This window comes from Balaenoptera physalus (assembly GCF_965194825.1).
Source record: "Balaenoptera physalus genome assembly, chromosome: 12".
NCBI classification, from domain to species: domain Eukaryota; kingdom Metazoa; phylum Chordata; class Mammalia; order Artiodactyla; family Balaenopteridae; genus Balaenoptera; species Balaenoptera physalus.
This window is the reverse complement of record NC_138897.1, coordinates 90,785,396-90,802,415: the sequence shown is the minus strand read 5'-3', so window position 1 is coordinate 90,802,415 and position 17,020 is coordinate 90,785,396. Positions and strand designations below refer to the sequence as shown.

The 17,020-nt window shown below is 55.7% G+C and overlaps 2 protein-coding genes across 9 annotated transcripts in view; one reads left to right on the top strand and one right to left on the bottom strand.

Moving 5' to 3' along the window:
* CCDC92 (coiled-coil domain containing 92) overlaps positions 1-7,368 on the top strand; it is a 30,447-nt gene extending 23,079 nt beyond the window's left edge. For 2 of the 4 annotated variants that reach the window (XM_082418334.1, XM_082418335.1), the window contains 4 exons: positions 1,317-1,875; positions 3,234-3,380; positions 3,986-4,027; positions 5,959-7,368. In XM_082418334.1, the coding sequence (XP_082274460.1) occupies positions 1,854-1,875; positions 3,234-3,380; positions 3,986-4,027; positions 5,959-6,737 (990 nt within the window). In that variant the 5' untranslated portion in view covers positions 1,317-1,853 and the 3' untranslated portion in view covers positions 6,738-7,368. The remainder of the gene's footprint in view (positions 1-1,316; positions 1,876-3,233; positions 3,381-3,985; positions 4,028-5,958) is intronic. The other 2 variants (XM_082418337.1, XM_082418336.1) reach the window with 1 other exon arrangement.
* Positions 7,369-8,171: 803 nt separating this feature from the next.
* The window catches only part of DNAH10 (dynein axonemal heavy chain 10), a 148,206-nt gene continuing 139,357 nt past the window's right edge, over positions 8,172-17,020 (bottom strand). For 4 of the 5 annotated variants that reach the window (XM_082418126.1, XM_082418127.1, XM_082418128.1 and 1 more), the window contains 11 exons: positions 16,517-16,700; positions 15,700-15,900; positions 14,795-15,004; positions 14,564-14,659; positions 13,669-13,840; positions 12,925-13,056; positions 12,532-12,743; positions 12,273-12,440; positions 10,155-10,335; positions 9,070-9,215; positions 8,172-8,582 (listed from right to left, as the gene is read on the bottom strand). In XM_082418126.1, coding sequence (XP_082274252.1) covers positions 8,436-8,582; positions 9,070-9,215; positions 10,155-10,335; positions 12,273-12,440; positions 12,532-12,743; positions 12,925-13,056; positions 13,669-13,840; positions 14,564-14,659; positions 14,795-15,004; positions 15,700-15,900; positions 16,517-16,700 — 1,849 coding nt within the window. In that variant the 3' untranslated portion in view covers positions 8,172-8,435. Of the gene's footprint in view, positions 8,583-9,069; positions 9,216-10,154; positions 10,395-12,272; positions 12,441-12,531; positions 12,744-12,924; positions 13,057-13,668; positions 13,841-14,563; positions 14,660-14,794; positions 15,005-15,699; positions 15,901-16,516; positions 16,701-17,020 lie in introns of those variants that run through there. The other variant, XM_082418130.1, reaches the window with a different exon arrangement.

Genomic DNA, 17,020 nt, shown 5'->3' with positions numbered 1-17,020 from the left:
GTTGTCAGGGCTCCAAACGGAGCCATCAAAGCTCACTTGCTGGCTTTGCACATTATATAATCGCGCTCCTCTATTCACCTCATGTTCCTTCTTCCCCAGACTGCCTGCCCAGGCTAATGGGAAGCTTCAAGGGCACGCTTTTATTTCTGTACTTATGACGGTGAATTAATGAATTACAGATTTAGTGCCATTCAAGTCGCCGACTCACCAAGGCAGTTAGAATGTGAATACTTATTTAAATCATATTAAATTTGTTACAAATAAAATTTAATACCAAACTGTGATGGGACTGGGGTGCCTGCTGGGGCCACATTTCCACTCCCCTCCCTGCCCCCCATGGTAGATCATAGAACACATATTTATTTCTGGTTTCGGGGACACCTCATTTTGTACCATAAGTGCTGGACGAAACTGTTTTGCAGTTTTAGTATATCATGCTTTCTTTGTGCAAGGCATGCCTGTAAGTTAAGCCAGAAGCTCGTGGAAACAAAGGCTCTTCAGCCCTGAAGGCCTCAAGCTCCTCTGGTGCCGCACCCACACTGGACAACCCGGCGCTGGGGCCCACTGGGTTAGCAGGTGCTGGCGGTGGGCCTCCTGGGTGCCAGGCACCGTGCAAGGGCTTGGGGTACAGCGGTGACGGAGCCTGCAGTCTGCGCATGGAGGCGGGAGACCGTTAACTAGTTGTGGGCAGGCCATGAAGGCTTAGAGTGCGTGACCTCGCCCAGCCTGGGGGCCAGGGCTTCTGGGAGGAAGTGAACTTGGGCCGAGAAGTAAAGGACACGCAGACGTCAGCTCACGGGAACGGTGGGCCCAAGGGAGGACCCGAGAGGAGCACTCTGGGCAGAGGAGCCCAAGACAAGGCCCCGGGGTGCGGAGGCGAGGCCCAGCCAAGGCCCTGGAGGCTCACTGAGCAGCTGAGCACAGAGGGCACAGGGCCAGGCCCGGGCCCATGTGGACCAGCCCCACTCAGAGCCGTGGGCACCCCCGAAGATTCTGTTAAAATCACTCTGCTGCGATGTGGGGATGGAAGCGAGGAGGCGAGAGAGGACAGAGGGAGGATTCTGCAGCGATTCAGGTGAGGGTGGTGTGGCTTAGGTGTAGAGACGGAGAAAAGCAAGCGGACTTGAGAACTGTTTTCCAAGTAGGGTCACCAAGACGCAGCGGTGGATGCTCCAGGCCGCTGGGCAGCGAGGGGGCGACTGTACACCCGGCTCGTTCTTTACCCTTCCAGACCCACTAAGTTCTGGATCAAATGTAAATTGTTCTTCCTCGTCAATGGCAAACTCCTAAAACACAAGCTCTGCTTTTTCCATTAGCCACCAGGAGCGCAGATTTGGGTCTGTCCTTTTAAAGAGGAGAACAAGGCATCTCCTCTGGCGTTGCCACTTGCGAAGCCCACCGTAGCGCCTAGGAGTTGACGTTCCTGGTGAGACAACGGAATTGATGCCAGAGTGACCGACTCCGGTTTGCTGAGCAGAAGTAAACGTGGGCATCTCTACCAGAAGCTCCAGAAGCAGTCCTGCATTTGCCTCCGTTTGATGTCGAGGCTGTCCAGCTTTCGGACGCTCTGCAGCCCTTCACGGCTCGCGCCCCGGACTTGCCTTGCTCCGGGCTGGCTTCTTTGTTAGGCCAGTGTCCTCCTCCCAAGGCCACGTGCTGACCACACAGGGTCGGGATCTCAGGCACCGTGGGGCTCCAGTTAGAATTAGTGTCTGGCCCGGCGGCCCCATACAAGGAACTTGTGGCTACAGCAGGGAGACGATTCCGGGGGCGGAAACCTTCCTCGCTCCTGTGGAAAGGCTGCTGTCAGCTCCCCTGAGGAAAGCTCTGATGGATGGAAACTCAGCTCTGGCATGGCCTGCAGCCAGATTTTAGGTAGAGCTCAAGGCCTGGGGAAATCTGATCTTCCTTCCATAGAAATGATCCTATATTTAGTCAACCAGTTCCCTCTTGCTGGATTTTGAGTTGTTTCCAGGCTTTTCTGACTGTAAACTGCACTGTAATGACCGTCCTCCTAGCTACATCTTCTCACACAGAGGTCATTATTTCCCTCTGGTGGATTCCTAGAAATGGAACCGCTAAGTCAGAGGGAAGATAAATTCTAAGACTCCAGATACACTTTGCCAGATCACCTCCTGTAATAAGGTGCATGAACACTCCCACCCGAAACTGCGCTTTCTGTTTCTTCTTAGTCACAGCTCTCTCTCGCCAGCTTCTCCCCTGACAGGTGTGTCCCTTCCAGGACGTGTCCGTGTGCACTCTTCACCCAGGCTTTGTCTGGCACATTCTCCGTCCTTCTCTGCACTCCTTCACTTTCCTTTCCTCCTTCAGCCTCCTTGTGTGAATGAAAATGCGTGCCCTGGGTTCCAGGTACGCGCCGTTCTTAGCTCCAGAGCTGGGGTGTAAATATCTGTAAGCTGCGGGACTTACAGATAACAGAGTGCTTGGTGTCGCCCGGCGTGTTGCCACCTCCAGAGCAGACCCTCGTGCCACCCTGCCACACACCCACCGGAAGCCCTCTGAGAGGTGGTATTTCCTTTGGGGGCACTCGTTGGCCCAGCAGGTTAGGAAAAAGGCACCGAGGCTCTGTATTCAGAGGAATAATTTATAGGCAAATAATCCACATTTCATCCTCAGCCTTTTTCAGTGCCGTGCAAGGCGTCTTGAATTACTGGGCTAGCTTTTACAGAATGGCCGACTGACTTCACCACATTTCTCGAGTTACAGTGAAGGCCCTGAGCGAGTGGCTGATGGAGGATGGAAGCCGGCGGGGTGGTGGGGGATGGCAGGGTCTGGGTCCGGCCTCCAGACTCCTGCAGCCACCACGTGGCCCCGTGAGATGGTTCTCAGGAAATTCCCGAGAAAAGAAGGATTTGGGGGGCTCTCAACTCTGTGAGGTCCAGGGGGGCTTCCCTCTGAAACGCCACGCTCGTCCTCCCCCTCCTCCTGGCCTGCCAGCTCTAGATTCCACTTCCCTGCGCCCAGTTCTCCTGAGAGGAGGCAGCCGGTGCTTCACCTCCGAGAGATTTTGGTCTCAGTCTGTTGAAGTCGGGTAGCCCATGGAGAGCCTAGGATTTGGAATCAGGGAGCCCTCTGCATCCGGAGCGGGGCCTCACACTGCCCTCCAGCCCGCAGAGCCAAGGAGGGCAGGCGGCAGGCGGCCTCCTCTTCCAGCCCGCCACCCCGAGACCCTCGTTGTCGGGGACAGCCACCAGGCCCTGTGTCCCCCGCAGGTCATCTGGATGTCAGCATGGCAACCACAAACCTGGAGAACCAGTTGCACAGCGCACAGAAGAACCTCTTGTTCCTCCAGCGGGAGCACGCCAGCACGCTCAAGGGGCTGCACGCCGAGATCAGGAGGCTGCAGCAACACTGCACAGGTACGGGGGCCCCAGCGGGATCCGGGGACCAGGGCGGGGGACAGTCCCAGGCCTGCCAGGGCTGTAGAGCAAAGCAGGACCTGTCGTCCAGCTCATCTCACACTGGCTGGCGCAAAAGCTGTGCCAGGTGAGTGGGAAGGGGGTCTTATTCTTCTCTCCTCTCTCTCTCTGGTTAACCCTATCATCCCTGGAGTCCATTTGAATGCGTTACTTCATCCTCTTTGCCAAGGCCACACGCACCGAGAGTAAAGCTGTAAAGCTAGTTCTCAGCTTACTGAGGACTTGAAGGATCCAAATGCAATGGTTAGAATTTACAGTGCGTCTTGGAACCAGTGCCCAAAGTGTAATACACAGAGCAAGCTGCCTGCTAATTGTGGATGCTGGAGTGTGTATTAGGGGAAAGGAGGGTCCCCTCTGAACCCTAGCAAGACAGTGGCCGCTGGTAGTTGCTGTCTCACGCTTGCCTCTAACGCTGCCGAACTCTGCCCTGTTCGGGCAGGACTCGCAGGCTGATCGTGGGAATCGGTTGTGCGTTTTCAGAGTTGACGAAGGTTTTGAAATATACTGTGATAATACAGAATTAACGTATATGATCTCCTTTTCAGATTTAACCTATGAGCTGACACTTAAAAGTTCGGATCAGACAGGTAAGAACTCCCTTCCCAAAAGCTGATGCCAGTGTTGTTTCCTGTTGAGGCACATGCTGGTCCACCTGTTTTCACTAATTACACATGTAGAAGAAAACACACTTGCTGTGAAGAGTTGCACGTGTGACCAGGGCTCTGAGAAAAGGTGGGAGGGCAGTTTGGACCCCTCCATGGGACGAGGGACTGTCAGTAGGGCGGGAGGAGTGAGTGCTTTTATTTTCTTCTGATTGACACACGTACTTGGAATGCCTGTTCTGTGTTCTTCTGGGTTTTCTGATTTTTTACAGTGAGTATGTGTCCCTTCTGTAATCAAGAAATAGATGTGATTTAAACCGAAGGAAAGAGGAGATGGAGCGGGGTGCCGCCGCCTCTGTGTCCGTGGAGCTTAGCACAGGACCTGGCACAAAGTGTGTGCTCTCTACAGACTGGTTGAGCGAGGGGTCACATTACTGGGTGGCCCCCAGAGCAGCGCTGAAGGTCTTTCTCTAGACTGTAGTCCCAGAAATGCTCCCCCAAAACCAGAATCCTCAGGGACCCCCAAAGCTATCAGCCTGATGGCAGCTGGGGCAGAGGAGACAGAAGCCGGGGCCTCTGTGGCCTGTCCCAAATAGCTGCTCCCCAGAACAGGGTGAGGCTTTTAAAAGTGTAGAAACCGCATTTGAGTCGAGATGACTTTTTTCTAAACAGGCCTCACACGAGCAGTTAACTATTCATGAGCGTGTCCAGGTCCTCGTGACCGTTCCCCTGGGCCCGAGAGCACCATCCAGCACTGACTTTCCATCTGCGTCACCCGTGCCCGGTCTCCTAAGTGTGCCTTCCGGGAGCCAGGACCCCCTTGTCCTGTGTGTGGTGGGGGAGGGGCCTGGGGACGGGGCGTCCAGGGGTTCAGGAGAGCAGGATGTCCACCTCCAGTCGGGGACTCCAGCCCGCAGCCCTGCCATCCATGCCACCAAACTCAGGCTGTCCTTCCTTCCTGTCCCCTCTGGGCCCAGGCTAATCTGTAGAAACACCGTTCTTGCCCTATATTCCCTCCAGGTGTGGTTCTCAGCCCTGAGTCCCAAGGCCACCCGCCCACCAACCCGGCCCCTCATCAGGGGCTCGCGCTAACAGCTGGCATGGGGCATCTCCTGTGGGGGGCAGAGCGTAAGCCCCTCAGGTGGTCCTGGTGCCCCGCCCGGTGGTGGGAAGCACGCCTTACAGGAGCACACGCAGACTCGGCTCTCAGAGGAGCTTTTCGGCGGCTCCTCTAACACCCCCGAACCCGCATCCTCATCCGAGAGGCGCCCACACACACGGGTTCCCGCCTGACCACCAGCCCCGGCACGAGCACAGCCAGGGAGAGTCTTGCCGAAGGGCGGCCTGTGTGGTGTTAGGGGCAGGCCAAGGACCAAGGCAGGGCCTGAGCTCAGGCCCAAGGATGCCGTGCTCTGAGACACGCAGAGAGGGGACCCGTGTCGGGGGAAAGGTGGCAGCCTGGCATCCAGTCTCTGCAATTTCAGAGCTTTGGTGCTTTAGACATAAAGTCTACATTTGCCTTTCCAAACCGTGCTCTGAATGGAGCAGACAGATGGCTCTGCTAACAGTTTAATCCTAAGCCTTTGGAGAGGTCTCATACTCTGAAATTGCCCATTTTAACGTCAGCATTTTTGAAATTTGGAGACATCCTTTTATGCAATAAGCTGGAGAGCTGGATGGGGCCTCAAAGACCACCTGATCTGCCACCCTTTCCTCGGGGGAGAGGACACGGAGGTGGCATGAGCAATGGGGGTCCTACCCTCCGTGTGGCCTGTGGGCACCGCACCCATCTTGGGCAGGGGAACCGCCACCGTGGGGAGGGGAGGCGATCCCCGCACAGAAGGTCTCCCTGCCCCCCAGGGCCTGGCCGCCCTGCCCTCGGGTTCTCACTCCGCCCCCTCGGCTTGTCCTTCCAGGAGACGGATCTTCTAGAAGCAGCGAACTCAAGAAAAGATGTGAAGAGCTGGAGGCTCAGCTGCAACTGAAGGAGGAGGAGAACAACGAGCTGCTGAAGCAGCTGGAGCAGAAGAACGCCGCGGTCGCCGTGCTGGAGAACACCGTCAAGGAGCGCGAGAGGAAGTACCTGGAGGAGCTGAAGGTGAAGAGCCACAAGCTGGGCGTGCTGACCAGCGAGCTGGAGCAGCGCGCCGGCACCATCGCCTACCTGACGTCGCAGCTGCACGCCACCAAGAGGAAGCTCCTGAGCTCCGGCGGCACCGCGGACGGCAGCGCGGCCGGCAGCCCCGCGCTGGCCAGCTACAAGCCGGCGCCTCCCAAGGACAGGCTGCCCGAGACGCCCCGGCGCCGCATGAAGAAGAGCCTCTCGGCCCCGCTGCACCCGGAGTTCGAGGATGTCTACAGATTCGGGGCCGACAGCCGGAAACTGCTTCTGCGGGAGCCGGTGGACGCCATGCCCGACCCCACCCCGTTCCTGCTGGCCAGGGAGTCGGCCGAGGTCCACCTCATCAAGGAGCGGCCCCTCGTCATCCCCCCCATCGCCTCGGACCGCAGCGCCGGCGAGCAGCCCAGCCCCGCCCGCGAGAAGCCGCACAAGGCGCACGTGGGCGTGGCGCACCGCATCCACCACGTGACCCCGGCGCAGGCCCCGCCCGAGGTGGAGACGCTGGCGGTGGACCAGGTGAACGGAGGCGGCAAGGTGGTGAGGAAGCACTCAGGGACGGACAGAACTGTGTGAAGGCCCCCGCGGCCCTCCACCGCGCGCTCCGGGCACTGTGGTCGCTACCGGGGAAAGCGCCGCCGCGCCTCCTCTGTCCCTTTTCTCTTTAAATTCCCGTGCATGCCACATTTTCCCACACCTGTCGACAGATTCCTCTCCTCCTGCTCCTCTTGCCCTCTGACTGACACCAAAACACGATCGTGTCCCTGCTGCCCAATCCGTATTTACTAATCGCTGCGGCCGAACACCTGTGCGCCGACTCGCTTGCTTCCAGCCCCGCTCCGCGGAACCTCAGCGCGCTCGCGGACAAAGCACGGGCCGCAGGCTGCGTCGCTGCTCGACGTTAACGACATCAGATAGTCACACGCCTAATAATAAAGTCGGAGCAACACATAACGACCTTGACCTCGTCCCTCCCGTTTCCAGGGCGGCCTGTGCGGAGCAGCCCTGCTCCCTCCAGGAGACCCCCGTAACCTCCCGACACACCCTCCCCCGGGGGCGGCACGGATAACCGAGCAGATGTCTGTTAAGTCACGGGAGCTAAATAAGATGACGTCACTCATATCACCACGACCTGAATGTGTGTTGTTTTTTGTTAGTTTTATCCAAAATGTTCAAGATCCCAACAAACTTTATTTTCTAAACCTGCCTTCTTTCTGTTTTGTGTCTTTTATTAAACCACCCGAGGGTGGGCCTGGGGGGGGAACAGTGGGAGGGAAAGAAATAGCACCCGCTCCTGCCCCTCGCCCCCAGTAACTGCTGCCCAGACAGTGGGCTCACCCAGGGGTGCGTCCCGGGGTGGGGTTCACTTCCGGAACGATGCGTCCCCTGCCGTGTCTCACCGCCCTGCGCCACCCCTTAGAACGTTCTGCGCCTCGGAGGTTCTAGCAAAAGCCAGTTGTCCCCGTGACTGGCCTCGCCCTCGTGTCCTGCCAGCGCTCAGCTCAGCCCCGTTCCTCCCTCGCAGGGTAAAGCCGCTCCTCGCCCCCGGCCGGGCCTGGCCGGAGTAGCCCCAGGTGCGCAGGAGGAAGGGACGCCCGGTAGCCGCCGGTCCTTCAGGGTCTACGTCTGCACGCAGCCCCTCACAGCCCCAGGCAGGTTGGGGGCAGGCGCTCACGCAGGAATCAAAACACCAGGCTCAGCACCCTCACCCACACGCTGCCAGGCCAGCGCCCGGGGAGCCGGGCTGGAGAGTTCTGCAAGGGTGTGGGTGACTCCGGCCTCATCAGCCCAGGGAAGGGGGCCCTGCTGCCTCCGCGCAGCAGCCGAGGCCTTCTACCCCGCGCCCCAGCACGCAGCCCTCGCTCCAGAGAGGCGTCTGCTGAAACAGACCTGGACTATCAAAAAACCACCTTCGACAGTTTACGTTAGAATTCTCACTTGTGCCATCGACATGCCAGGCAGTTTTGCTTAAGTGGTTCCCCTGAGAAGGAAAAGCAAATTCGACACGTCTTAAAATGCTCTTTTTGAATTTACTTTTTGAATACCACAGAATCCTTTTTTTAAAAGTTTGAAAAAATAAAACCATTCAGGTTAACTTATGTGGAAAGAGATATAAATGGCTGATTTCAAATGAAAGAAAAAAATCAGTGTCAACCCCCCTCCTGCCTCGAGAGGCCCCAAGAAGTGACAGCAGATGATGAGTCTTCACGAATTCCCAGCACATCCGTTGCCGGCCACAGACAGAATCTCGTGCCGTTTTCCTCACCCAGAGGGTTAATCAGAATTCAGGGTGAGGCACACCCCTTGCAGGACCCAGTGAGAAATGTGCTTCGTGGTAAAGAGATCAGCTTCAAAAACCAAGCCGACCCCCATGGCGTTCCTTCTCGTGGAGGTGGTGTAGACGGGCGTCCGGAAAGTGTTCTGCACAGAAAAGGGGCGTGAGGTGTCGGTGCGGGCAGAGGGGAGCGCGGGTCCCGGGGAGGGCGAAGGCTCGTCTGAGCGCTAAGGGTGCGGAGGGGCCCCGCGAGGTGCCGGGCTCTGCTGACACCCATGAGAAGCGGGGTCGGCGGGCAGAGCAGGCCGTCCCGCAGGTGCGCCTGCCATCCACACCGGATGTAACTACCTTCTGATCCACGCGATGCGCGCAGAATTTCACCAGAAGGGAGGAGTCGCTCCTCAAGCTGGGCTGGACCACAGCCTCCAACCTTGAACCCGTGCCGCCCCCGGAAGGCTCTGCACACACGCATGTGCACGCGTGCATTTTTCCCCGGGACGTGGCTCAAAGGCTTCCCCCAGCCCTGAAAGGTTAAGAGCCCCTGTGCTAAAAGGCAAGACTCTTGGAAACCACCTGGTGTCTACCTCCAGTCAGAGGAGAAGAGGGGAAACGGGGCAGGCGTCGGCCTTTCACCTGCAGTTTGAGGCGATGGGCTTCAATGGGGATGATCTTCAGGATCGGCAGGTCGACAACCAGCACCTTGGATTTGCTCTTGATAAGACATCCTTTTTCTATATCCCAGTCGGCGCCTTCTAGATAGAGTCCTGAGACAAAGCATCCTAGAGGCACCAGGAAGAGAGCCGGACTTAGCCGGAGGCAAGTGTCATTCTGCCGTGCATGGCAGCTCTAGCAGATGCGCATATGGACAAACAAAAGGGTAACTAACTGATTCTCCTTCCCCAGACACAGCCCCGGCCTTTTCCCAAAAGGGGTGGCCACCATTTCTACCCCCCCCCACTTTCCTTTTGTAGAGCCCAGATGGGACACCCTGGAGACCCCGTGACCCTCCATATGGCCACAGCACCATGTAAGAGGGGTGGCCGCCTCGCCCCAGCAATGTGGCATCAAGGCCCACAGACTTAACTGGCCTCGGGCCCCAGAGTCAGCTGGCACCATGGCCACCCCAACACTGCCAGTCCCTCTGAGACCTCGCTGGCCTTCTACAAAGGGGACTGAGCGCTCCTGAATGTTCACCATAAAGCCCCTCTCCCTAAGCTAGCTAAAGAGGGCTTTTGTGCTTGCAGTGAGATGTCCTCTAAGACACGACCCCCCGGGAAACCACAGTTTCCAGCCGCAGTTCACACACTCAGTAACCAGTGTCTAAGGGACTTGACGTTATAGCGCAATTGAACGGTTCCCACCTAGCCCATCCTGCTCTCTGGCTCCTATGCCCCCCGGGCCCTCATGGGTTCCATGGAAGGAAGCCACCTGGCGATCCAGTTCTTTCTAACCTAGGAGCCCATTTCCCACAGTCAAGCTGGGCGAGTGTGGCTCAGCTCTCCCCTGACATCAGCCCACATCTCAATGGAAAAACTGGATGAGAAACATCTGGACTCACCCTCAGAGACGTCAAGCCCCACGTGGACAGCACCCAAACATGGCCAGTGTTTGCAGCAGTCTGACTTTCCGGGCCCACACTGTGCTCAGCCCTTTGGAGGGTGGCTTGGGGAGGGAGACCCTACATGAGAGGCCGTGAATCCGCAGGGAGCTGGCCGTACCTTGTCCCGCCCGCTCATTCACTTCGTCTGCATCTTGGAACTTGGTCACTTGCGTGAACAAGGTGGAGCGGTCCAGCGGCCAGCCGTTCCTCCGGCAGGTGGCCTGCACCAGGGCCGTGAGGTAGGATTCTGGGATGTGCAGCCCCGAGAGCCACATCACACTGGGCTCACTCTCGGTGACCTGGAGAGAGAAGGCAGCTGCTGAGAGCCTGGGGCTGCCATCCAATGCCAGGGTCAAAGCTGACAAAAGATGTAGTTCACGTTAGGGGCAGGAAGATGGTGTTGGGACAACTGGCAGCCCACTGGGAAAAACAAGCTGGATCGCCAAACTCCAGGTGGAGCAAAGATTTAAATATAAAAAATACACCACATGAAGACTCAGCGCTTCCACTGCAGGGGGCGTGGGTTCGATCCCTGGTCGGGGAACTAGGATCCCACATGCCGCGCAGCGAGCCCAAAAAAATAAAAACAAAACAAAAATAAATAAATAAACCACAAAAGTACAAATCAAATCTCCAATGAATGTTTTCAGAATCTTGAAGTGGGGAATACAAAACCCAGAAGCCATAAAAGAAAAGACTGATCTATTTGACTACATTAAAATGTAAAATTTTCCTATGGAAAAAATACCACAAAATCAAAAAGCTTAAGGCAAGCTGGGAAAATATCTGCAACACCAGCAGACAAAAGGGTTAATTCCCTTGATGTACAAAGAGCTCTTAAAAATCAATTTTAGAAGGTGGAGAACTTGAGGGCTTCCCTGGTGGCACAGTGGTTAAGAATCTGCCTGCCAATGCAGGGGACACGGGTTTGATCCCACGGGAAGATCCCACATGCTGCGGAGCAACTAAACCCCTGCGCCACAACTACTGAAGCCCATGAGCAGAGCCCATGCGCTGCGACAAGAGAAGCCACCGGAGAAGCCCGCGCAGAGCAACGAAGAGTAGCCCCCGCTCACCGCAACTAGAGAAAACCCACGCACAGCAACGAAGAACCAGCACAGCCAAAAATAAATAAATAAATAATTTTTTTTTAAAAAGGTGGAGAACTTGATAAAAATGAAATCAAGATACAAAGTTCACAGAAAAACACAAAATGTCTATAAACATGTCAAATACACTCAGCCTCACCATAATTAAAGAAATACACAACCAACATAGTTGATATTATTGTTTACCTATGAAGGAGAAAAAGATCCAAAATATTAAGAACACACCATGTTGCAGAGGGGTGAGGAAATAATCATTCTCATACATTGTGGTTTCAAGTTCTCCAGAAAACCATCTGACAAGAGCTGTCAGAATTTAAAATGCACACACTCGGATCCAACTCTTCCATTGTACCCATGGAATATACTCATATGAGTCTCCAAAGGCATGTGCACCAGAATGTTGTTCGTACTAGCAAAACAAAAAATCCAAAAAGAAAACAAAAAAACAATGGTAACCACCTAAATATCCATCAGGGGAAAGGATATGGGATATCTGTGAGATGGAGTAGCCTAGAAGGAATGACATCTAGATGTGCTTAGATGGAACAATTGCCAAGATAGACTCTTAGATGGATAAATCAAGTTGTGCATAGTATGCTTCAGTCTTTTTTTTCAAAAATATATTTATTTATTTTTGGCTGGGTTGGGTCTTCGTTGCTGTGCGTGAGCTTTCTCTATTTGTGGCGAGCAGGGGCTACTCTTCCTTGCGGTGGCTTCTCTTTGTTGGGGAGCATGGGCTTCAGTAGTTGCGGCACACAGGCTCAGTAGTTGTGGCTCGAGGGCTCTAGAGAGCAGACTCAGTAGTTGTGGCACAAAGGCTTAGCTGCTCTGCGGCATGTGGGATCTTCCCGGACCAGGGCTTGAACCCGTGTCCCCCGCATTGGCAGGCGGATTCTTAACCACTGCACCACCAGGGAAGTCCCCAAGGAAGGGAGGAAGGAAGGGAGGGGGGAAGGAAGAAAAGGAAAAAAAAACAGATATGCTTGCAGAGTCCGAGACCATTTCCAGAGCACCCAATCAGCTCCTGACAGAGGTACCGCTGGGGAGGGGAGAAGGAGTCGGGAAGTGGTTTGAGGGGGTCCAGGCCAAGCCTTGAACCAGCAAGCAGACCGCTGCCTCTCACTCACCCATGTCGTGTACTGGCTGAACCTCCGCAGGAAGTAGGGCATCCAGTTTCCGAGGGACTTTAAGGTGTCAGGGGCAAGCTTTCTCCAGATATTAGGGATTTGCCCGAGAAAGAGAGACCTGGCTACATCATCTAATTCACTGCTCATCCCAACTTCTCCAGCCAAGGCCTGTTTATAGAATCAAGAGCAGTCAGGCGAGACTAGCGGGAAACCCAGCACTCCACCGAGGCAGGAATTTGCACTTGAGGAACAGGCTTACCCTCTGAAGTTCAGCCAGGGACGTGGACATCCGTATGACCAGCTTGTTGAAGCGCTCCAGCTCCTGCAGGAGCACCACTGAGGTAGGGGAGACGGCCGTCCCCAGGTGCTTCCTGACCAGGTCCAAGTCAAAGACTTTGGGCATCTTGTTTTCTATGTCCTGGGCCACATGGCCAATGTACTCATCGCGGCTGATGCCAGTGCTGGATTCCCCTGAAATCAGGACACTTTTTAGAGAGAGCAAGGCACCTGAGTGCAGGACTGGGGCAGCCTGTGCCTCTGGTTCTCAGAAGGGCACCAACAGTACGGAAGCTATCAGAACCCGAAGCAGCACTTGGCGCCAGTGCCCTTTGTCCCCAGTCCGATGACCACAGTCCTCTGCAGGGGGCTTTACCCGTCTGAGGCTGCAGCTCCAGCAGGTGAGACCACATGTCTCGAGCTGCCTGAGTGTAATATCCAGTCTCAGCGTTGAGGTGAAGCCCAAACACTTCCGGCGTGTTGGCCAGAGGGAGGGCCTCAATGGCTTCTGTAACGGGAGAGAACAAACAGCGGTTACACCGCCGTGCCACCTCCGATTGCTGAGGGCCCACAGCCTCGACGTCCCCACACACGTCAGACTACGTTCCACCTCTGAGAGGGTGACGTGCTTTTCAAATAAGAATTCTACACCACCACGGCCAACACAGTTCTAGGTGCATCTTTTTTTTTTTTTTTTGCCATGCCTCGCGGCTTGCGGGATCCTAGTTCCCCAAACAGAGATCAAACCCAGGCCCACAGCAGTGAAAGTGCAGAGTCCTAACCACTGGACCACCAGGGAACTTCCTCTACGTGTATCTTTTATGAAAATGGCTCAGTGACTTTCCCGGGGGCCACTCTGCTCTTCCAGGGAGATTCTGATATATTTACTATCCTTCCAGGACAGGAAGTCTGAACTAACTCCATCAGCTCTGAGGCTAGGAAGAGCCCCCTGGGCCCCGCTAAAAGGCACAAGAAAACACCCCCGAGCAGTCAAAGAGTCCCACCAGGGAAGGGGTCAGAAGAACCATCAAGCCAACCACAGAAACCAGAACAGCTGAAATGTACGGGCTCCCTTAGAATAAAACATGTAACATACTTTCTGATGGCCGAGAAATCTCACCAACAAATTTTTCCTTGACATCCCCCGCGGGGATTTTGTAGTCCACTTCCTTGTTCCGGAAGAAGTGGAATGGCTGGAAAGTATCAAAAAGGAAGTCTCCCAGGTATTCATCCATGTAGATGGTCAGGATACGCCGGTCAAAGCTGTCGATGGCCCGTCCTCCGTACATGACCTGACATTACAGGGAGTGAGAGCCGGCCAGGACCCAGAACCTACGGGGTGGGCCCTGAGGCCCCGGGCCCAGCGGATCGTCCAGGGTCAAGCCCGGATGCGCCCTTAGTGAGACTCCTGCTGCCCGGCCACTGTACAGCTCAAACCGTGTTGACTTGCACAGCCTTTGGGCCACTGTGTACAAGAGGGCTTGTGTGCAGACTCATAGAGCCCAAGGTGATAGCAGTCCTCGTGAAATGCTGGGAGCCAGTGTGCAACTGGCCAACTCCCCAAAACATGGCGAACAAGCAAACAAAACAACCCAAGGAGCCAGTAGCCGCTTTTGTCTTTGGAACAGTGACGTCTATGTTTGAGCCACACACAGGCCTCCGGGGAAGCGTTCCCACGAGCGCTGTATAAGGTCGTGGCCTCCAGAGTGGACCTCCAGGCCCGCTGAACAGGAGCAGGGCTCCAGTGACATGCCTGAGGCATCCTCAGCAAGGAGCATGAGTCCCCAGGGCGATGAGTCCAAACTCCCAGGTGAAGGTCGCTCACTTTGGACAAAGAATAACAGGGTGATGAACCGGGGCCGGGGGGTGTTTCACAGAGACCCAGGGGCCTTCAGCTGATGGGCAGCAGGAGCAAGAGGGGAGTCGCAGAAGGCTCGGGGGCCATGGACCAGGGGCACCAGGCCACAGCCCAGCCCGCCCCGGGGGCCTGCAGACGGTGCCCGGGGTGCTCGTACCTCCCCGATTAGGTACTTGAGGCTGCCCCACGGGATCCGAGGGTCGTGCTGCTGGAAAGCTTTTGTTAAGTATGCGTTCAGGATTTCCATGCAGACCTGAAAAGAGGAGCAACAGGCCTGGGTATCCGAAAACCCATAAAGTCATTCGCGTTCTGACTGTTTTCTGAAAACGTGGGCAGGAACAACTAAGGAGGGAGTGTCCCCGGGCAGAGGCAGTAGGCGCCTCTTCACCTGGAAGTCAGACTCGTTGAAGTCGTAGTACACGTTCCACCCGATCTTCCCGAACTTTCTCCTCTCCTGCACCACAGCATGGAAGAACGCCAACACGTAGACCAGGGACTTGAAAGCAGGGTGTGGACACTGGTCCAGCATCTCAGGAGAGATCCTGAAGTACGTCGCTCTCATGTTGAGTTTCAGCCCGTTGGGTGGCTCGGTGACAACCTGTCGGAAGCAAAGACCGATGGTGACGGAAACCCCAGGCCCACGAGCAGGGCTCTGAAGAGTGTGCAGACTGCAGACGTCTTGGCTTTCCCTCCATCCTTGCAAAGCCATCTTCCCTATACCCAAGGGCCCACGTGAATGAGTTAAAAACTAGACGTTGTTCCAGCTCTGCCCTGACTCATCGAACGACCCCAGGAAGGCTCTGTCAACCGCCTCTGATCCGTGGGATCCTCAAATGCAAAACAGAAGTAGCTAATTTTTCCCTCTCCCTGTCCTGGAGGAAGAGAGAGATGACGAAACCATTCCCCAAAATGTTCCCAGAGACTAAATTAAACAGGGCACGTAAACTCCTTGAAACTTACACACACAAGCACTCCAGTTCTGCGGGCTGTGGGAGGGCCGATCATTAGAGTTAAAAAGGATAAATGTGAAGTCCATGAAAACTAACCCAGAAATTGTTTTGAGGACATGCAGAAGTGATAAAGACGGGCCTGGGAGTCGTCACTGTCACCCAATAATTGTCACCCTATTCTGGACAGTGCTTCCCTCTGAAGGGAGAGGGAGAAATGGAATTGGGAAAGCGGGGGGTGTCCATGGGGTCCCAACTCTATCCTAAACACACACACGCACACAGCAAAACGGGAGTGAGGTAAGGAACCGAGCCGTGGGCACGTCTGTCTGTCCTGCAGCCAGACCTTCAAGGACTTCTGCAGGATCCCGATGGGGAAGCCCTCGGTGGGGTCCGTGGTGAGCCACAGGCGGAAGTCGGGGTGGGGCTTGGTGATCCTCCCCAGGGCCTTCTCCAGATCCTTCAGCCACTTGACCAGGAGATGGCAGTTCTGCAGCATCAGCCACTGCCCTCGAGCCACCGCCACCTCCAGCAGCTGTAGGGCCACCTGCTCCGACAGAGACAGAAAGGAAGAGTCGGCATCCCACTGCCACACCACCCCGTGCTCTCCCAGAGACCCGCTGCGGGCACCAGGAAACTACTGGCCGCTGCAGCAGAAGCCACAGAGGAGCCAGCGGCCCAGGAGCTACAGAGGGAGCCTTTGAAGAAACAACCCTTTAGACTTCCTCCGGGGCCACCCAGGTCCGCTGGGCTGCACTCATTGGCCTCCCTCAGCCCCCAGAGCTCCAACCTCGGACGCAGTGGCACCTGCCCCCTGACCAGTTGGCCTTGCCACTGGGGCAGTGACCGCCCTGATCCAAAATGCGGCTCTTGCAAAAGGGCTGAGGGAGAGAAAGGCTGGATGTGAGGGGCTTTGGAAGCAGCAGAACATACCGACGGTACCAGGCTGGGCAATCACGGCAGGTTAGCTCTAGAACTATACTGCTGTTCACACTGTCATCGCTGTGACATTTGATTACTGCTCCGTAGACTGGAAATGCACGGCACTCGTGTGTGTGTGGGGCGGCACTCTTAGCTTAAAGCCAAACATTCGTTAATTCATTGCTAACAGGGCCGGTGACCTCACCCACATTTAGAGCTTGTTCCTTCCAACAACAATTTACCTTTTCTTGACCTTGACCCATGGCAAGGAATTTGAGGCGGTTCCCTCCAAAACCACTGTGCTCGGCTAATTTCATAAGGTCACTGGCTGGGTCAGAGCCAGGACTCAGGATAAACACAATGGGCGAGTTGGGTGTGCTCTGCTCAAAGATGGCTTCAAAGCTGATCATCGGAGGCTGCACGTACCTGGGGAAAGAAACACGACTGGAAAACGCTCCCGGGAGGACAGCGCCAGGCAGGGGCCGGCCAGTCCGACCAGCGCTCTTCCTCCCAGTGTCCAGAACCTTCTGACTGTTCCTCTGGTATGGCTCTTTGCTCAGCCTTGTTTTGGAATCCAGTTTTTACACACATCTCATTCACTGGACGGTAATAAGCTCCTGGGTGATGGGGACCTCTCTGCAGAGCCCGGTACATCCAGGTTGGGTGGTTCAGGAGCTGTACTGAGCTGCATGCCTCCTGACAAGCCGGCCTTCCAGGTGGACGTGCCCTGGGCACTGAGCCCACAG